Source organism: Erythrolamprus reginae, chromosome 1 (assembly GCF_031021105.1).
Source record: "Erythrolamprus reginae isolate rEryReg1 chromosome 1, rEryReg1.hap1, whole genome shotgun sequence".
Lineage (NCBI taxonomy): Eukaryota > Metazoa > Chordata > Lepidosauria > Squamata > Dipsadidae > Erythrolamprus > Erythrolamprus reginae.
The window spans coordinates 391,673,499-391,694,892 of NC_091950.1; the positions used below are offsets into that span (position 1 = coordinate 391,673,499).

Consider the following 21,394-nt stretch of genomic DNA (forward strand, 5'->3'; position numbering starts at 1 on the left):
TCAATCTATCCTCCCATGCACATTCAGTTCTCCCCAACAGAGAGGATTAAGAGCATCTTCCTTAATTCAACAGACTGGTGCTCATAAGCATCATCTCTTTAACCTGAACGCATTAAGATGTTCTTCATTATTCTCATTCTATCTGTTCCTTAACCTACTATGTCTGTTACAGTTGGTATCCGTTCCTAAGCATTATGGCACCAAATGCTGAATTCTGTGTTGTGAGTGACGGTGCACGTTTTGTCACTCTGTACTTGCATCATGCACTGGAGGGTGAACACATGTTTTTACCATATGCTACCCTGCCCCACCCCAAATGCTTGCCGGTCTCCTGGTACCATAATGTGTATGTCAAGTGTGGATATGGACTTTAGATCACTAACACATTTACTTGCAAACCAGGTGCAAAAGCATTCAAAGAGGGAGGATGGGCAGTTACAATTCCTTCTAGTTTCTAATAATAATTGTTTCTGTTAGACTTACATTGTGAGTCAGATACCTCTCCCAAACATGTGCTGGATAAGCAAGTCTACCATGCTATAGTATCATTAAGGCAACGATCCCCAACTTTTTTGGCACCATAGGCTGATTTTGTGGAAGACATTTTTTCCAAAGACCAGAGGATTTCTGTTTCACTCTGCTCACCTCCAGCTTTGCAGTCTGGTTCTTAACAGGACAAAGACTGGTACTCGTCCGTGGCCCGAAGGTTTGGGACCCCTGTCATAAGGGACCTGCAATAGCTAATACAAGCAAAAAATGTGCCTCATCAGAAGGCAAGGATAGCTTACAAGTTGGAAGGATGTCCTAAGCTTTAACTGATCACATTTCGGAGGGAGGGGGGGCGGGACACGACATAGCACAATTGCACTGCCTTTTTGCTGTTCTCTTTCACAGCGTAGCACAAAGTGAAGTTTCTGTATTTTCTGTTATTATGATTAATGCTTATTATTTCTTGGGTTGTGTGGAAATGATTGCTTTTATTTCCTTACAGTTGTGGGGTGGGGTCTGATTTTGGTAGGCGTATATTTTTCTGTGCACTGTTAATACAGTATCTCTGGATCAAGAGAAAATCTGTATATTCTTTAATAAAAATGGATCACTGAAAGCAACAGACTCCTGTATATAATAATTACACAGGGGAGAAGCTGGGGAAAGCCACCGGGTTCATCAAGATGGAAAAGTGTATCTACATTCTGCATCAGAAAAGGATCTCAATTAAGGATCCCACTTTTCTTTTACGATATCTTGTGATCCTGGTCATGATGCTCTTAATGTGTACATCCAAGTTTCTAAAGATGGCAAACCATCTTTCGGAAAACAATAGCATTCTCTCCTCTTTATGCGAACTAGAATGTTCTGGAAATGCTCAATTGAGTTTCTTTTCCAGGAACATCTTCGCCTTGTAAGCACATTCTGTGCTGTCTTATTATATGATTTCCAGACACTTGGTGTTTTAATAGTCTTTCTTGAAATTTGCCACATTTCTTCACATTGCTATTATTTATGGGCTGCAAAGCACTGGATTATGACAACACATTTTCCACATGCGAATGATTGTGGCGGAACGAAGCATCTCAAACTGCATGGCTTAATGCAAAGGAAATGCAGACTCAGTCCTACAATATAGTGTACCTTTGTGACTTCTTTTTTCCTGTCAAAGCTGCTTATTCAAGTTCATATTCATGGCTCCTTTGGGATTATATTTCAAATATTTCAGAATGACAATTGCAAGTCTTTGGAGGCTTGTGATACCACACAATTACACGCACTCCAGCCCAGCCTCATCACATGTCCTTGGGTAATGAGGATGAGTCAGAAGAAATGATGTTGTAATTAAATATTTATTTGTCATTTGACTTTTAATTCTTTGGAAATGTTTATTCCACCCACCCACCCCCCAAAAAACCAATACATGCTTGGAGTCAAAAATACATCTTGTTTATATAGCCTTACAATTTTATGAAGGATAAAAAAATATCTTTTCTGAAATATGTCAATATGGGCTTTGTCAAATCACATTGAGTTCAGGTTTGTGCATGTATCAGAATATTTGCAAAGAGGATTTAATGTGCCTTAGTTTTAGTTTTAACTTAGTTTCAGTTACTCTCTGTATCAGAGGTCTGGCTGGAGAATTCTGGGAGCTGAAGTCCACAAATCTTAAAGTTGTCAAGTTTGGGGACCTCGGCTTTATGTACATCAGTTCTGCCATCACGCTAGAAAACAGTTGTGTGTCTTAGTTTATCTCAGGAACAACTAACCTATATGTTTTCAAACAAGCACCTCAAAACAACTGAGGGGCTTACATGCTGAAATTAGTTATGGCCACTCTTGCTTCTTGGGGACTTAAGATGAGTTTATCTGACTAGTTGTAATGATCCAGGCAAGTAATGAGAATAGTGGGGAAATAACTAACCGACACCTCTTGCACAGAAGATTATCATGGGTTATTCATCTGCAGATTCAGTAGGTGGGTAGGTGGGATGAGCAATGCAGCATTGGTCTGTAACAAACAGAAGCAAAGAGATTAAGGTTCCCTTGTATCCAGCTCAATTTCAAAATGATTTAAAATATCCCATCTCAAGGTACATATGATTTATGAAGAATTAGCACTGGTGCCCAAGATCTATAGATTAGGTTAAATAAAGTCCATTCAAAAACGATTCCAGAGTCTGTGTCTATGTCTCTCTCCCCCCCTCCCTCTTTTCCACCTCCCTCCCTCTCTCTTTCTTTTTTTATTAAAGCCCATAAAAGCATAGGAGTCTGTATGAAGTAAGCCAAAAATAGATTAAGTTCAGCACTCTCTTTTCTGCTAGCTGTCTGTGGGAATACCCCCCCCCCAAAGATAATAAGGATCTTTTTCTAAACCCACTCCCTTAAAATTGTAGTTGGCAACATACTAACTCTAAACATGGTTCAAAATAACTCTGGCCTCCAATAGACTGTTTTCCCAGGAGTTAAAAAAGTAACTTTAGCCAATGGTCATCTTGCTATTGGCAAGATCTGGCAACAAATTCATTGTACTGACCAAATAACTTCATGAAGAAATAATTGGTTATCTGATCTTCTTGCTTATATTGAGGTAGGAGGAACAGGATGGGGCCCAACCTTTGGTACTGCTTTATGTCTGTCTACCAGTTGCTCCAATTTTACCTTCTTGCTATATATTTAATTATAACTCTCATGCATTCCACCATGGGTATAAATGCACACTAAATGAAACAGTCGGGTGAAGAAACACAAATTCACTTCTACATTGGTTACATTGGTTCTTCACTCAAAGTCTTATGCTTACTAGTTTTCACATTTATCACCATAAAGCTGTCAAATCCCCTAACAGCTGGACAACATAATGGAAGCAAGAATTGAAGATGTCAGTAAAGTATCTTTAAGGATAATGAGCAAATATGGAGACTAGCAAACTGCAAAAGAAAATTACAGCCCTCATTCATTAGTGAATTCCTTAAGGCACAGTATCAAAATGCTTTGAAAATTCCTTCCAGGTTTTTCACAATCTGGACAAGTTTATGAGGAAAACTGTTAATAGACTCTCCTATCTTACAGAAGCTTATAACTGATAACTGTCTTAGCCTCCCCAATGCTTCTCACATCAGCTACAATTTAGGGTTTGGACAACATAGAAAATGTAATACAGTACTTGGATTAAAGATCAGTGCATAATAGGAAGGAGACAGTAAAAAGATAACATGTGTATTATAACTAACTAAATATGCTAAGTAAGTAACATTAACTTCACTGAATCTAAGAAAATAAAATGTGAAGGACAACTGCTGATGTCTATGTGAACTGCAACTCTATAATGTAGGACAAAACTAGGACAGCAGCCTTCCATCCTCTTCTACAAATTTTATTTTGAGGAAAGATTTTGTTACCAATTTGAATTTGATTTATTCCTAAGCATTTTCAGAAATTTAAGAAAATGCTGTCAAGGCTTCGCTGCTGATGCAGAAATCTCTACAAAATCTTATGTAGAGGCCAGATGGACAACTCTTACATAGTGTTGTGGTTAGCTCTGGCCCTGCTCCTGCCCCAAGGACTGTGGATGTGGGGGAGACATCCACATGCTGCAGGCCTGTTTTGCCCCTGGTGGTGGAATCTGCTGATGAAGGCTCCTCTGACCAAGAAGACATGAGTGACAGGGAGGAGGAGAGTGTGGCAGACAGCTCAGAAGGAGATCAATTATCTAGCTCCTCCTTGGATTCAGAACAAGAGTTAATGATACAGCCACGCATGCGGAGAGCGATGCATAGGCAACAATAACTGAGAGATTATTATCAAAGAAAATGAGGCCACCTGTGGTTGGGTGGGGCTGTGGTAATTAGTGAGGCTGCTATAAATAGCAGCCTGTGGGTTTGGTCATTATGGAGGATTATCTGATCGTTGTGTTTCGTGACTGCTTTACTGACTTTGACTTTTTGTGTGCTGATTTTTCCCCGCTTTGAAACTAAACCAGAGCAAAGTGTGTGTCACTTTGTGAAAGAAGAAGGACTGTGAATTGCCTCACAGCTGCAAGATAAGTATCACAGAACTGATAAGGGACTTGTACAAATTACCAGTTTCTTTGGAGACGAGTGCTCTTTGCTATACCAAAAGAGGGCTTGGTTTAAGCGAATTTTCATTATAAAGAACATTGTTTTGAATTTTCAAACGTGTGTGTGTCTGAAATTTGTACCTGTGAATTTTTGGGAGGATTCTACCAGAGAGCCCGACAGAACACATAGGATTAAATTAGTTTTTCTGCAAGTTGCAGAGAATTGAATTATATGGTCCCCTTACACCTCCACAATTGTATGATTTTATGTTTCTACCCATTTACATACCGGGGAGTGTAAATATTGCTGTAGCAGTAGGTGAAGTTCTTCATTCTGCCGAGTCAGCCCATTAGTTTCGTCAATCAGTTTTGACCTCAGAGTCAGAAAATGACTAGACGGGTGGAAAAAAGAGATGAGTCCTTCAAAACAGTATGGACAACAGAGTTGACTGCAGATTTTTGAATGGATAACCTGTGAACTGCAGGGATCTCCTACATCCCTCCCTCAGCCCACAAATAATTTCAAGAGCATCTCAGAGTACATATGATCAAACATTGCTAGTGAAGCACTGTGGCAAAATGGGTGCCTCAGGTATTGAAGAAGGTTAAGGCTCCTGTATATCTTTTTTTTTAAAAAATAATAAAACCTTTTTTTCTCTCTTTGGGGAGGTGGGAAGGGTGAAAAACTCAAGAGTGCCTTCAGTCATTCCCAACCCTCCTCCTACTTTGGATTTTTATTTTGCCCCATTACTACAATACTATTGGAACATTATCAGTCAAACTCAATGGCCTAGAAGAGAGGCATGCAAGATAGAGACAGCATCCAATTGGACAGATAATGTCCAATAAAAACTTACAGCTTTTCCCTGTCATAGAGAGGTGAAACCATTAAAACTGGGCAACAGAAGATCACTTCCTGATAAACTAAACAGGTAAAGAGGAGGAGGCCAGTATTTTATGTTGTGGTTAGCTCTGGCCCAGCTCCTGCCCCAAGGACTGTGGATGTGGGGGAGACATCCACATGCTGCAGGCCTGTTTTGCTCCCGGTGAAATCTGCTGATGAAGGCTCCTCTGACAAGAAGACATGAGTGACAGGGAGGAGGAGAGTGTGGCAAACAGCTCAGAAGGAGATCAATTATCTAGCTCCTCCTTGGATTCAGAACAAGAGTTAATGATACAGCCACGCATGCGCAGAGCGATGCATAGGCAACAACAACTGAGATATTATTATCAAAGAAAATGAGGCCACCTGTGGTTGGGGGGGGGGCTGTGGTAATTAGTGAGGCTGCTATAAATAGCAGCCTGTGGGTTTGGCCATTGTGGAGGATTATCTGATCGTTGTGTTTCGTGACTGCTTTACTGACTTTGACTTTTTGTCTGCTGATTTTTCCCTGCTTTGAAACTAAACCAGAGCAAAGTGTGTTTCACTTTGTGAAAGAAGAAGGACTGTGAATTGTCTCACAGCTGCAAGCTAAGTATCACAGAACTGATAAGGGACTTGTACAAATTACCAGTTTGGTTGGAGACGAGTGCTCTTTGCTATACCAAAAGAGGGCTTAGTTTAAGTGAATTGTTTTGAATTTTCAAACGTGTGTGTGTCTGAAATTTGTACCTGTGAATTTTTGGGAGGATTCTACCAGAGAGCCCGACAGAACAATTTTCTGTTCATCTTTTGATAAATTTGCCTTAAAAATACCAGTGGTAAGACTGGGATTGAACTGGGATTTGATTAAAGTTCATTGAAACTAAGGAAAGTCTTCTGCTCAAGACAGTACTCTCACTACAAGTCTCTAGGATGAGTAACACATTAGCACACTTTGGCAGAGATTGTTTAGCTCAAATGTGTCCAGTCCATTCCTTGTGTCTGCAGAGGTCGCCCTACTATCGCGAAGGGCATGGATGTGGAGATTCCATCACTTACTAGTATTTTTGCAAGGCAACAATCAGAGCATCCCACAGCTTCAGTTTTCCATCTGGGATAACATGAGCCAATGCATCCCAATATTCTGAATCTTTAGTGTTGTCCCGTTCTTCTTGTGATTTCTTTATCGGTGTCCATTCTTCCCTAGAGATGGAGGAAAGAGCCACCGGCTGATCATTTGATCTGACATAAGCAGCTTCCTACTGCATTAGTCCTAATTTCATATCAAAGCTGAAGAGAAGGCTTCAACTTAATTCTTCTATGTTATTCTCACCAACTTAAACATTTGCATGACCAGGGGCTGAATCACAATGCTAGAATGGAAATATCATAATGAGCTGTTATTTTGACACACTATGCATTTGGTGGCTTGTCAATGTTCAAATCTTGATGAAAACGTCATCAAATATAGCAATGATGGCATATCTTTTAATCCAAATGGTTAAATCTATGGGACATTTAATAGTTTACTCCCCTCTTGCCTCCAACCTTCCCTAATTTTTATATAATTCTGGGAAGCTTATGACAGCAAACACAAAAATATAAAACAAAACACTAGGAAATTACCAAACATTACTAAAGATAAAATCTTCATTAGCTTTCAAAAGAAATGTTCATCAGTCAACAATAGAGCTAACATATTCTATTTCTGTTTAACTGATCCGTTTTTTTTAATCTGTTGAATCATGAAAAATGTTGAATCATCTGGGAAGAGATGTAGAATAGCTAAATTGGGATTTTCTTTCTCTATTTTCAAAACAATATTTCAATCCATTTTTACTGAGCATCAGTAGCTCTCCCCAGTTCTTATTGGAGATGCCAGAGACTGAATTTGAGATTTTGTGTGTGAAAATTTTGTACTTCTCCACAAAAATCTAGGATTTATTAACAGAGGGATGGAATCAAGATCAAATGAATTGTTAATATCACTTTACAAAGGCCATATTTGGAATACTGCATCCAGGTTTGATTGCCCCGATGTATGTATGTATGTATGTATGTATGTATGTATGTATGTATGTATGTATGTATGTATAAATAAAAAATAAATAAACAAATAAACAAACAAATAAATAAATAAATAAATAAATAATAATGTTAATAATTTATTAGATTTGTATGCCGTCCCTCTCCGAAGACTCTGAAGATGTTGTGACTCTAGAAAGAGTGCAGAGAAAAGCAATAAAGTTGATTAGGGGACTGAAGGCTAAAACATATAAAGAATGGTTGCTGGAATTGGTTAGGTCTAGTTGAGCCTAGATCAACTTTGATAATGTCAGATGATGAAGATGAACCAGGCCCATCTGGGTACTCTAGGCCCATGGCCTTGGCCAGCCGATGCAGAGGGTGAAAAAGAGACAGACGAGGGTGAAGAGGAGGCAGAGTTAACACAGACTATATCTGAGTCGAAAGAGGAAGAACGGAATGTTAGAGACAGTGACCCATGGCTAGATTCTAGATTTAAAAGACTTCAGAATAGACAGGAGTAGACAGGAGAAATTGTACAGGAAAAGGAAGTAATCTGTACTGCGTAACTCTAGAGCTGTTGATTCATCACAAGGGGTATAAAAGAGTGGGAGTCTGGGTAAATGTTTGTGGAGTTGCAATTTTTCAATAATGGGGGTTGATTTCTGCGTGCTCCAATAAATCTGCTCCGAAACGCTTGGCTTTCTGCTCAAAAAGGCCCTTCCCCTGAGATGCTGACATGCCTATAAATTTGGTAAGCTGCCAGTTCTAATTTGATGTATTAAAGATTTATTTATTATTTATTTATTTATTAGATTTGTATGTCGCCCCTCTCCGTAGACTCAGGGCGGCTAACAACAATAATAAGACAATATAAACAAATCTAATATTTAAGTTAATTTAAAAAACCCTAATTCAAGAGACCAATCATACATACAGACATACCATGCATAAATTTTATAAGCCAAGGGGGAAGGGAATATCTCAGTTCCCCCATGCCTGACGACAGAGGTGGGTTTTAAGGAGCTTACAAAAGGCAAGGAGGGTGGGGGCAACTCTGATATCTGGGGCCCAGAGGGTCAGGGCCGCCACAGAGAAGGCTCTTCCCCTGGGTCCCGCCAAACAGCATTTATCTAAAAGGAGACTGCAATGATTTAACCTTTGGCGCGGCTTCATTTTGGAATGTCATGCTAAAGATACATAACAAGCTGCTTTGGGATAAGATGATGATATGTTTTACTTGGAGAAAAATGATGTAAATAAAGTTTGTTTAAAAAAGTGGGGAGCATTTCCAGTTTGATTACGCCCTGCACAGATATTCTGTTCTGTTCTATTCTATTCTATTCTGATTTGCACTATTCCAGGCTGCTTGTGAGCCTCATATGCACTACTGCCAGGCCAACATTTGGTTTTAATCTATCACTCACCTTTTGGGAAGACTTACCTTGGTTTCTGGAATTCCTGCACAAATGCCTTGAGAGCCTTCAAAATGTCATCAGGATGCATATAAATTGCAGAGAATGGCACTGATGTAACTGTGGAGGCTTTCTCCTCTTCTTGTGGTTCTGACGAACCCTCCTCCTCCTTCTCTCCTAGACTCTCTACATCCCCAGATGCTTCTTTGATAATTGTATCTGCCACTACAGCTTCCGAGACCTAAAGGAAAATGAAGCATTCTGAGAGAATACTAGCCACCGATACATAAGAACATAAGAAGGGCCATGCTGAATCAGGCCAAAGCCCATCGAGTCCAGCATTCTGCGTCACACAGTAGCCCACCAATTGTACATGGGGATCTTGAGTGGAAAAAGAAGGCAAAAGAAGGCAAAACCCTCCCTAGCCATACTGTATGTCCCAATAAAATACAGAGAATATTCAACAGTCTTGAGAGAGCTGAGATGTATGCAAAGGTGGGCTGCTAAGGTGGAACGGTGACATGTGCTCACCCCCGTGGCTCTGAGTGCTAGTGGAATCCAGCAATTATGCTACTACACCTGGGCAGGGAGTAAAATTGCACGCAGACACGCCGGTGCGCCCATGGCACACCTGCATGTCCACACACAATTTTGCTATCTGCGCAGGTGTCAGGCCAAAGCCATCATGTGAAGTTAGAGAATTTGGCCTGCCACGGTAGTACAGTATTAGGGGAATTGGGAGGGGTAGTTAGTGAGAGGGAAAGTTACTAGTCACAACAAATTATTTTCTTAGAGCCCAAGGTCATCTTTTGTTCTGCATCAACTGAAGAAAAGTGGAGGTTGGTGGAATCCCTGCAATTGGACTGGTCCTTATGAACTTGTGGGTGTGGGGATATAGGATGAACCTTAACCTGAGTGGGGTACTGGGAAGACATTAGTATTGGAATGGCGGTTGTGTGACCAAACATGGCTCTATTAATAAATCGAACCTTGAGTGAGAGAATTGGACTGGAATCTGGTTTATTTCTCAGATGCTATTTGGGAAGATAACACCAGGTGCAGTAGCATAATTGTGCCGCTGCTAGCAAATCAGAGCCACGAGGGCAATTACACATCACCGTTCCACCTTAGCAGCCCACCTCTAGATGTATGTATAAGTGACCGTATTTAAAGAAAAATAAAGAGAAGTAAGACAGGAAAGAAAAGCTCGACGTTTTGTGAAAAGCAACCATAACCCAACATTTGCTAGTATTGGTTAAAAGTACAATCTACGACTGCAACTAAAAGAATCCTAAGACAGAATGATTATTTTTGCCACTTCATGTTTCTTAGCCTCCATAGGGCAGAGATGGGGGGGGGGGGGGGGGTGGACTCTCAACTTCAATGACAGAGAAAGTCCATGGGAGGCAGGAGTAGACAATTTAGCCAGAACAGAAGTACAACTAATATAATGAAGCAAGTTTTGATGGTTTGGATTGAAAGTCATTGTGTTCATTAGTTGAAGCCCCGTCTTTATTACCTGTGAACCAGCCATTATATGAGCCTTGAAATTCATGAAAAACTCCACCATTTGATACACGTCATCTTCGCTGTCAATGGACAGGGCCTGTAGGAAAGTATAAAAACCTAAATGGATGCTAACGGATCAACTGGTTAGGTGGTATAAAAAGCAGGAGTGACATTCAAATTTTTCCCCTGCTGGTTCTGCGGGCGTGGCTTGGTGGGCATGGACAAGCCACACTTACCAAGCCACACCCACAGAACCGACAGAAAAGTTTGGCCAAGTCTTCTAGCATTCAACTTGGCTGCTTTTTGCCTCCTTCTCATGTTTCCTCTGTATGTAAGAGCCCGAGAAGGAAGGAAGGAAGGAAGGAAGGAAGGAGTAAGTGCGATTTACTGGTTCTCTGAACTTTCTTACTTACTTCCTTCCTTCCTTCCTTCCTTTCTTTCTTTCTTTCTTTCTTTCTTTCTTTCTTCCTTCCTTCCTTCCTTCCTTTCTTCCTTTCTTTCTTTCTTCCTTCCTTCCTTTCTTTCTTTCTTCCTTTCTTCCTTTCTTCCTTTCTTTCTTTCTTTCTTTCTTTCTTGCTTGCTTGCTTGCTTGCTTGCTAGCTTGCTTGCTTGCTTGCTTGCTATCTATCTATCTATCTATCTATCTATCTATCTATCTATCTATCTATCTATCTATCTATCTATTTGATTCATTAGATTTGTATGTACTGCACATAATTGCCGCCACTGGTTCTATAGAACCTGTCTGAATCTGCTGAATTTCACCCCTGACAAGGAGTCCAGTTAGAACTGAAAACTAAACAAAATACCTTTCTCCACCAGACTTGAAATTCTTCAATTAGACAACTTACAACTCCGTCCTCTCCATTCTGACTTAACTATAGTTCATAAAATCATATACCAATGTCCTACTTCACCTTCAACCGCAACAACACACAAGCACGAAAATAGATTTAAACTAAATGGCAACTGCTCCAAATTAGACTGCAAAAAATACGGCTTTAGTAATAGAGTAATCAATGTCTGGAATGCACTGCCGGATTCTGTGGTTTCTACTCCTAACCCCAAAACCTTTAACCTTAGACTATCTACAATTGACCTCTCCCCCTTTCTAAGAGGTCTGTAAGGGGCGTGCATAAGCGCACCATTGAGCCTACAGTCCCTGTCCTACTGTTCTATTGTCTTCTATCATTACTTTTTATCATTACTTATCTAATGTTTTATTTGTACAAATTACCGTCCTATAATTGTTTGACAAATACATACATAAAAACATACAACAAAGGCTTAGACCTTCTACACCTGGCAGTTTGTACAAATCTCTACCTTAAATAAATAGGAATAACTGCTGGAAGAAAATCGGTTACCAAGGTAGCACAGATAAGCCCCAATCCCGAAGGACCAAGGACATGCTTTCCCAATCACTTCTGCAAAAGAATTCAGGAACCTACGGTGAAGATGGAGTCCAGCTTCATGAGAACGCAATCAGGCCTCTCTAGGGGTTGCAGGAGACGCCGAAGCTTGCTCTCAATCAAAAAACCCTGGCAAAGGAAACAGATACAGAAGACAAGAGGGGAAACATTTATTTATTTATCTATCTATCTATCTATCTATCTATCTATCTATCTATCTATCTATCTATCTATTTACTTATTTACTTACTTACTTACTTACTTACTTACTTACTTACTTACTTACTTACTTACTTACTTACTTACTTACTTACTTACTTATTGGATTTGTATGCCGCCCCTCTCCGGAGACTCAGGGCGGCTAACAACAATAATCGGGGCGGCTAACAACATCAATTGTTGGCTGGACTAATTCCTAAAGCTGAACTTAGGCCATGACCTTTAGAGGATATCATGACATAGCAAGGCCCCAGCCTCGGAAGCAGACATCTACAGCCAGTGATGAACCCCATGTTTCCTCGTTTTCCCAGCTCACCGACTCATCACATAACAGTTCCAGAATGTGCTTGACGGTCCTTTTTGAAATAGAACAACGTTTCCTTGATTCTGGTTCAGATTCCACACTCTCTTTATACTCCTCTTCTGGGACCACTTCATTCTCCTCTGGTGATCTGCCCTCAGAGGGGGATAAGAGCTGCTGAAGTGATGGAGTTGCTAGAGAAAAAAAACCAAACAAACAGAATCTGGGGCAGCAGCATAACAGAGAACTTTCCTAAATAAATAAAGCAATTATATCAGCTGTTTCTTGTCCATTTTTTTAAAAAAATCAGAAATCTAACATATGCCATTTTAACAAATCAACATAAAGCTTCCCTCATGGAAGATGGCTTGATCAGCAACAGTGCCCACATTTTTATAATTCTATACCAGGCAAATTCCACATTTATTTTACTAGATGCACGAGCCTAAGAAAGTTTCAGTCTTCAGTAGTATTAAAAACAGCTTTTCACCTTTACAATGTCACCAAGTACAGTGGTACCTCTACTTACGAACTTAATTTGTTCCATGACCAGATTCTTAAGTAGAAAAGTTTGTAAGAAGAAGCAATTTTTTCCATAGGAATCAATGTAAAAGCAAATTATGTGTGCAATTGGGGAAACCACAGGGAGGGTGGAGGCCCTGTTTCCTAGGGAGGCCCCATGGAGGCTTCTCCCTGCATTTTCCAGTTACAGTTTTGGAGGCTCGGGTTTGTAAGTGGAAAATGGTTCTTGAGAAGAGGCAAAAAAATCTTGAACACCCAGTTCTTATCTAGAAAGGTTCATAAGTAGAGGTGTTCTTAAGTAGAGGTAGATTCATCAATTTGTAGGTACTAGTTGACAAAAACAAAAAAACAAAAAACAGTTATTTAGAATTAGCAATGTGGCACAACATGTCTCAAATTCGTTTGTTTGTTTGTTTATTAGATTTCTATGTCGCCCTTCTCCTGAGACTCAGGGTGGCTTACAACAGAGCAAATACAAAATATGCAAGGAATCTAACATTTAAAATACTAAAAAAATCAATCTAGTAAAAATCAATCTAGCAAAAATCATGTTCTAAAACCCCAATTCATTAAAAAAAATATATCAATCATCCACATTTCATTCAAACATACGGGGGTGGACAAAAAAATGGAAATGCCTTGAAAATCCAGATTTGGAATGTTTATGTTTGTTTATTTAGATTTGTATGCCGCCCCTCTCCGCAGACTCGGGGCGGCTCACAACAAAGTGCAAAAAAAAAAATACAATTTATAACAAATCTAAATTTCTACTAAAAACATTTAAAAACACACATTTCTAAACACACATACATACACACATACCATTCATAAATTGTATATGCCCGGGGGAGATGTCTCAGTTCCCCCATGCTTGGCGACACAGGTGGGTCTTAAGGAGCTTGCGAAAGGCAAGGAGAGTAGGGGCAGTTCTAATCTCCGGGGGGAGTTGGTTCCAGAGGGTCGGGGCCGCCACAGAGAAGGCTCTTCCCCTGGGGCCCGCCAACCGACATTGTTTAGTTGATGGGACCCGGAGAAGGCCCACAATTGGTCGCTGGGATTCGTGCGGCAGCAGGCGGTCTCGGAGATATTCTGGTCCAGTGCCATGAAGGGCTTTAAAGGTCATAACCAACACTTTGAATTGTGACCGGAAGTTGATCGGCAGCCAATGCAGACTGCGGAGTGTTGGTAAAACGTGGGCATACCTAGGTAGGCCCATGACTGCTCTGCATTCTGCACGATCTGAAGTTTCCGAACACTTTTCAAAGGTAGCCCCATGTAGAGAGCATTACAGTAGTCGAACCTCGAGGTGATGAGGGCATGAGTGACTGTGAGTAGCGAGTCCCGATCCAGATAGGGCCGCAACTGGTGCACCAGGTGAACCTGGGCAAACGCCCCCCCCTCGCCACAGCTGAAAGATGGTTCTCTAATGTGAGCTGTGGATCGAGGAGGACGCCCAAGTTGCGGACCCTCTCCGAGGGGGTCAATAATTCCCCCCCCAGGGTAATGGAAGGACAGATGGAATTGTCCTTGGGAGGCAAAACCCACAGCCACTCCGTCTTATCCGGGTTGAGTTTGAGTCTGTTGACACCCATCCAGGCCCCAACAGCCTCCAGGCACCGGCACATCACTTCCACTGCTTCATTGACTGGACATGGGGTGGAGATGTAAAGCTGGGTATCATCAGTGTACTGATGATACCTCACCCCATGCCCTTGGATGATCTCACCCAGTGGTTTCATGTATATATTAAATAGCAGGGGGGTGAGGACCGACCCCTGAGGCACCCCACAAGGGAGAGACCTCGGAGTCGACCTCTGACCCCCCACTAACACCGACTGCGACCGACCGGAGAGGTAGGAGGAGAACCACTGAAGAACAGTGCCCCCCACCCCCAACCCCTCCAGCTGGTGCAGAAGGATACCATGGTCGATGGTATCGAAAGCCGCTGAGAGGTCAAGAAGCACCAGGACAGAGGATAAACCCCTGTCCCGGGCCCGCCAGAGATCATCCATCAACGCGACCAAAGCAGTTTCCGTGCTGTAACCGGGCCTGAAACCCGACTGCTGGGGACCTAGATAATTGGCTTCTTCCAAGGATCGCTGGAGCTGGAGTGCCACCACTTTCTCGACAACCTTCCCCATAAAGGGAAGGTTGGAGACTGGCCGGTAGTTGTTAAGTACGGCTGGGTCCAGGGAAGGCTTCTTGAGGAGGGGGCGCACGAGCGCCTCTTTATAGGATGATGGAAAGGATCCCCTCCCCAAGGAAGCGTTGATAATCTCCTGGACCCAGCTCCGTGTCACCTCTCTGCTGGCCAAAACCAGCCAGGAGGGACACGGATCCAGTAAACAGGTGGTGGAACTCACAGCTCCAATGGCCTTGTCCACTTCATCAGGTGTCACCAGATCAAACTCTTCCCAGACAGATGGACAAGTACGGGCCCCAGTCACCTCAACTGACTCGTTGTCAGCCGACTCTGTTTTCCAATTGGAGTCGAGGTCCGCCCGGATCTGAGCGATTTTATCAGCGAAAAACGTGTTAAAATCCTCGGCACTACTCTGTAAGGGCTCCCCAATTCCCCTCTGATTAAGAAGGGAGCGGGTCACCCTAAACAGAGCGGCCGGGCGGGATTCCGCTGATGCAATCAAGGCGGCATGATACGCGCATCTTGCCGCCTTGAGCGCCACTTTGTAAGTCTTAATAACAGCTCTTACAAGTGTTCGATCAGATTCAGACTTACTCTTCCTCCATCGCTTCTCTAGACGTCTCTTCTGGCGTTTCAACTCCCGGAGCTCTTCGTTGAACCATGGAGCTCTTCGGGGTCTTGCGCCACGGAGATGTCGCAAAGGCGCAATCCGATCAAGAGCCTCCGCTGCAGCCTTGTTCCAGGCTTCTGCAAGAGACTCCGCCGAACTGTGGACGAGTGCATCTGGAATAACCCCAAGCGCCGTCTGAAAGCCCTCTGGGTCCATCAGGCGTCTGGGGCAGAACATCTTAATTGGTTCCGCCTCCCTGCGGGGAAGGATTGGAGCCAGGAAGTCAAGCCGCCTCGAGCAGCACAGGCAGGGCTTTAGACACGCAGCTGGGAGGCAGGTACGTGAGAAACAAGCCCACCTGAACCCCTAAATCCAACTTCATCAAGAGAGACTCGCAACCCGCAATCTCTGGAGCAATGAGTCTACGCAGGCAAAGGCTCTCCCTGGCTATAATAGCCACTCCTCCCCCCCCTTCCCTGGGGTCGAGGTTGATGCCATATCTGAAACCCAGCTGGGCAAATTTCAGAGAGAGGAACTCCTCCCTCTGGGCCCAGCCAGGTTTCAGTAATACATGCCAGGTCGGCCTCCTCATCCAGGATTAAGTCCCGGATGAGGAGAGCTTTATTTACCACCGACCTGGCATTAAGCAGCAGCAACCTGAGCCCAGGGCCAGAATTACACTCACCACCAGTACCCAAGGTTGAGCTGACAGAGCCAGAACAAGGGATCGTTATTACGCAACGATCCCTCGTTCCCCTGGAACGGCTAATTCTGTGGCCCCCGCCATATCTGCCTCTCCCCAGCAACACCGGGATGTTCTGACCCTCTGTCCCCCCCAGAGATAGGTGCCTCCCCCCCTCCTGCCCTTCCAGTGCCAGGTGGGCCAACTATGTTACTTACATCCTTCCCATTCACTTCACCCATATTATAACCCCATCCGTCCCATCCATCCCATCCATCCCAATCATTCATTCCATACCTACTACACCCTCCCCAATTGTCCATCATTAAACCCCCCCAATAATTTAGTTAAAAGTAACTCAATTTATAGTTAAAATACTAAAACTTAAAATACTAACAAAGTAATAAATACGCATAGAAATATAAGATATATAAAATATGGATAATGAAGTAATAACTTAGTTAATTAAAATGAGTCCAATGTAATCTGTAATATATAAAAATGTACATATAGAAAATATAGGAATATAGGAATTTGATTAGCAGCAAAGTCGTATCTGATTCTCAGTTTCTAAGTTCTGGATTAGTAGTATGTTCTATGTCCACGAAAAGGCAAAAAAGAGAGGGGTGGTGGTGTAGGGGAATGTCCCAGTCCTGGATAAGTCGTCTCCTCTTGATGTTGCCCGACTCTGCATCTGGCTCCTTGGCTCCGACCAGGACCCCTGGCTCTCGCCAAACGTTCATTCCACAGCTCCAAACGCTCACAATGCAGCTCCAAACACTCGCAATACAGCTCCAGACACTCACAATACAGCCTCGGCGTCGCCCCAACATCCTCCTCAGCTCCTCTCCCCTCGCAGACCTCGTTTTCAGATCCTCTCTCCTCACAGACCTCGTTCCCAGCACAGACCTCTTTCCCAGCGACGACAGTCGGTCCGGCCTCTCCACGCTGGCCTTTCAATCGGCAGACACTCCGGCGCTGGGCGCTCCCACCAGCAGCGTACCAGCGACCCCGGCCCGCCTCCACCATCTCCAGCCAGCACAATCCAGCACATTCGCCTCTCGTTCTCTCACTCCTCACTCTCCTGCCTGTTGTTCTTTCCGCCTTCCATCTTCCATGCAGGTCAGTTCGCTGTGACGGCCGCCATTTTCCGCAGCCCAGCTGATCAGAGTCCGACTCTTCCGTGGCCAGCAAAGTTCTTAGCTATCACCCAGGATGTCAAATGGGGGGGGGGGGCTCCAGAGGCAGGCACAACTCCCCTACAAGGATTTCCAGAAGCAATTCGCTGACACAGTCAAATCCCCCCTATATTCAAGATGTTTTACCCGTTGTCCGGGGGAGCTGCAGCTTCCTCCCTCCCTCCTGCTTCCCCACCGGAACCGGAATCCAGATTTGTGAAGCTCTCTTTGAACAGTTTTTCTGAAAACTGGGTTCTGTATGTGTCTATGGGTCCCGTCAACTAAACAATGTCGTTTGGCGGGACCCAGGGGAAGAGCCTTCTCTGTGGTGGCCCCGACCCTTTGGAATCAACTCCCCCCAGATATCAGAGTTGCCCCCACCCTCCTAGCCTTTCGTAAGCTCCTTAAAACCCACCTCTGTCGTCAGGCATGGGGGAATTGACATTTTCCTTCCCCCTAGGCTTATAAAATTTATGTATGGTATGCTAGTGTGTATGATTGGTTTTAACTTGTGGTGTTTTAAAATTAATTTAAATATTGGATTTGTTTACATTGTATGGCGATTGCTGTGAGCCGCCCCGAGTCTGCGGAGCGGGGCGGCATACAAATCTGATTAATAAATAAATAAATAAATTTTAGGAGCTATGGTCTTGCGATCCGCTCTAACAATTCGCTTTAGAGTCCAACGGTCTCTCTCAGACAACTTCGACTTTCAACCAGGCCTGTGTTTGGCTGAGGACGTTTTCCCTTCTCTTTCAAAAGCAGTCATTACTTTTGAAACATTACCTCTTGAAACGCCAAACATTCAGGCCCTTTCTGTCACACTAGCACCTGCTATTCGAGCACCAACAATTTGGCCTCTTTGAAAGTCTGAGAAGTCTGCCATTTCTAGAAAATTATAACCAATTTCCTTAAATTTCTGTAAAAAAAACATATCAAATAACAGAATAAAAAAACATTAAAACAGATCATGTTTTGATTGATTTGAATATGTTCAAACATTATGATGCCAAAAAGTCAAGTGTCTCCATTTTTATGTCCACCTCCTGTACATTACTAACTCAATCATAGGCCGGAGTAGATGTTAAGATTCGGTAACCCCAACCCTGTCGGCAAAGGTGCATTTTACACCAATTGCATCAATCATGCTTCCTTTATTCCAAATTCCACAAAAAGTTTTGGAACTTTGCTTACTATCAGGTGTGATCACTTCACGGGCCAGTTCATTGGCTGATTTGATCTTCTTAACATGCATGATAGGTCCCACATTGTGCAGGAACCAGTCATCCGGTTCAGTCCAGGGCAACCCCAACTGCTGAGAATGAATGACACGGTCAGCATCAAAGGCTTTGCGAATCAGCGCCTTGGCCTCTTCTTCATTCATCAGCCACACATCCAGGAAATGTTCGTCATCCACAATGGCAAAATGTCTGAGATAAGAAAAGAGATGCACGACTCAACAAACTTGAAACTATACTCAGAAGTAGCTTTTGATTGACATCAACACACAATGGTTTGGCTACATATCAATAGTGAAATAGTTACAAGTCCCAAAATTTAGATCCTAATGATGATGATGAATGCAGAGTTTTGAATGCAGAGATGTGACTGACAAAGCACTTCTCCAATCTCCATCCAGGGTCATGTACGCATGCGTGGGGGGCGCATGGAATATGGGTGGAACACCCACTTTCGGCACACAAACCAAAAAAGGTCTCCATCACTGATCTAGGTTTACAGTTTAATTTGTTGAAGGCAAACAAAAAGAAAAAGTTCATTGATAATCATTGATAAAAGGATGAAGAAATCCAAAACCACAAAACTTAAACTTTAACCCAAGTTTAGAAACCTAAAACTTTTATCTATATTGATAGTAAAGATCTTAAATGCTGTAGAGTAATTTGGTCAACAGATAAGTTGACATTATTTACGACATTTGATAAACTCATAGATGAACTTATTTCTTCTTTTTCTTATTTTTTATAGAAACATAGAAGTCTGACGGCAGAAAAAGACCTCATGGTCCATCTAGTCTGCCCTTATATTATTTTCTGTATTTTATCTTAGGATGGATATATGTTTATCCCAGGCATGTTTAAATTCAGTTACTGTGGATTTATCTACCACGTCTGCTGGAAGTTTGTTCCAAGGATCTACTACTCTTTCAGTAAAATAATATTTTCTCATGTTGCTTTTGATCTTTCCCCCAACTAACTTCAGATTGTGTCCCCTTATTCTTGTGTTCACTTTCCTATTAAAAACACCTCCCTCCTGGACCTTATTTAACCCTTTAATATATTTAAATGTTTCGATCATGTCCCCCCTTTTCCTTCTGTCCTCCAGACTATACAGATTGAGTTCATTAAGTCTTTCCTGATACGTTTTATGCTTAAGACCTTCCACCATTCTTGTAGCCCGTCTTTGGACCTGTTCAATTTTGTCAATATCTTTTTGTAGGTGAGGTCTCCATAACTGAACACAGAATTCCAAATGTGGTCTCACCAGTGCTCTATACAGCGGGATCACAATCTCCCTCTTCCTGCTTGTTATACCTCTAGCTATGCAGCCAAGCATCCTACTTGCTTTCCCTACTGCCTGACTGCACTGTTCACCCATTTTGAGACTGTCAGAAATCACTACCCCTAAATCCTTTTCTTTTGAAGTATTTGCTAACACAGAACTGCCAATACAATACTCAGATTGAGGATTCCTTTTCCCCAAGTGCATTATTTTACATTTGGAAACATTAAACTGCAGTTTCCATTGCTTTGACCATTTATCTAGTAAAGCTAAATCATTTACCATATTACAGACGCCTCCAGGAATATCAACCCTATTGCACACTTTAGAGTCATCGGCAAATAGGCAAACCTTCCCTACCAAACCTTCCCCTATGTCACTCACAAACATATTAAAAAGAATAGGACCCAGAACAGACCCTTGTGGCACACCGCTTGTAACCTGACTCTGCTCAGAATACTCGCCATTAACAATATTTTTTAACATTAACATTATTTTTCTTCTTCTCTCTTTCTCCCCCTTTTTCTCTCTTTTCCTTTCTCTCTCTTTAGCTTTTCCTCTTTATTTTCTTCCCTTATGTAAGTGTGTATTTTGTTTTATAACTGCATACTCTGACTTCATGTAGATTTGTACTAATATTTGCATAGTCCTTTTGCTTCTGTATCCCATCCCCATTTATCTTCCATAAAGATTATATATATATTTTTTTTTTAAAAATTAAAAAAGAAAAAGTTCATCCTTTACCCACTACCCCTCAACATGGATTGACAGGACTCTTGGTGTAAAGAACACAATCTTCATCTCTTCTGAGGGCAACACAACCTGAGTGCACCATTCTAGGCCAAGCAACAAAGTGTCGCAAATTGCCTTCATCTGCTCCTCGTTCCAGGGTGCAGACCCACCTCATTGTTCTCTGCAAGTCCTTGAACTGCTCCACAATCCGCTTATAGTCAGCTGTCAGTGTCAAGTTCTCCTCACGATACTGTTTGATCTGCTTGGCTAATTTCAGGCGCTGGTTATTGAGCACATCGTGAAGTCTTAGAAGCAAAGAGACAGACACATCTATTACAAAGGAGGACAAGAATCAATGCCCAAAGCAAATTACACCCACAGCAGTCAGGGATGAAAGAAAAATGGGGCTTTAATAGAAACATAGAGGATTGACGGCAGAAAAAGATCTCATGGTCCATCCAATCTGCCCTTATACTATTTCTTGTATTTAATCTTAGGATAGATATATGTTTATCCCAGGCATGTTTAAATTCAGTTACTGTGGATTTACCAACCACGTCTGCTGGAAGTTTGTTCCAAGGATCTACTACTCTTTCAGTAAAATAATATTTCCTCATGTTACTTCTGATCTTTTCCCCCAACTAACCTCAGATTGTGCCCCCTTGTTCTTATGTTCACTTTCCTATTGAAAACACTTCTCTCCTGAACCTTATTT

The 21,394-nt window shown here is 42.3% G+C and overlaps 1 protein-coding gene across 1 annotated transcript in view; it reads right to left on the bottom strand.

The window, feature by feature from the left end:
• Positions 1–1,822: 1,822 nt before the first annotated feature.
• The window catches only part of DRC1 (dynein regulatory complex subunit 1), a 43,717-nt gene continuing 24,145 nt past the window's right edge, over positions 1,823–21,394 (bottom strand). The window contains exons 9-17 of the mRNA XM_070734907.1: positions 20,850–20,984; positions 18,622–18,857; positions 12,308–12,486; positions 11,812–11,901; positions 10,371–10,457; positions 8,881–9,092; positions 6,471–6,614; positions 4,839–4,941; positions 1,823–2,500 (exon numbers count right to left, since the gene is read on the bottom strand). Of these exons, the coding sequence (XP_070591008.1) occupies positions 2,438–2,500; positions 4,839–4,941; positions 6,471–6,614; positions 8,881–9,092; positions 10,371–10,457; positions 11,812–11,901; positions 12,308–12,486; positions 18,622–18,857; positions 20,850–20,984 (1,249 nt within the window). The 3' untranslated portion in view covers positions 1,823–2,437. The remainder of the gene's footprint in view (positions 2,501–4,838; positions 4,942–6,470; positions 6,615–8,880; positions 9,093–10,370; positions 10,458–11,811; positions 11,902–12,307; positions 12,487–18,621; positions 18,858–20,849; positions 20,985–21,394) is intronic.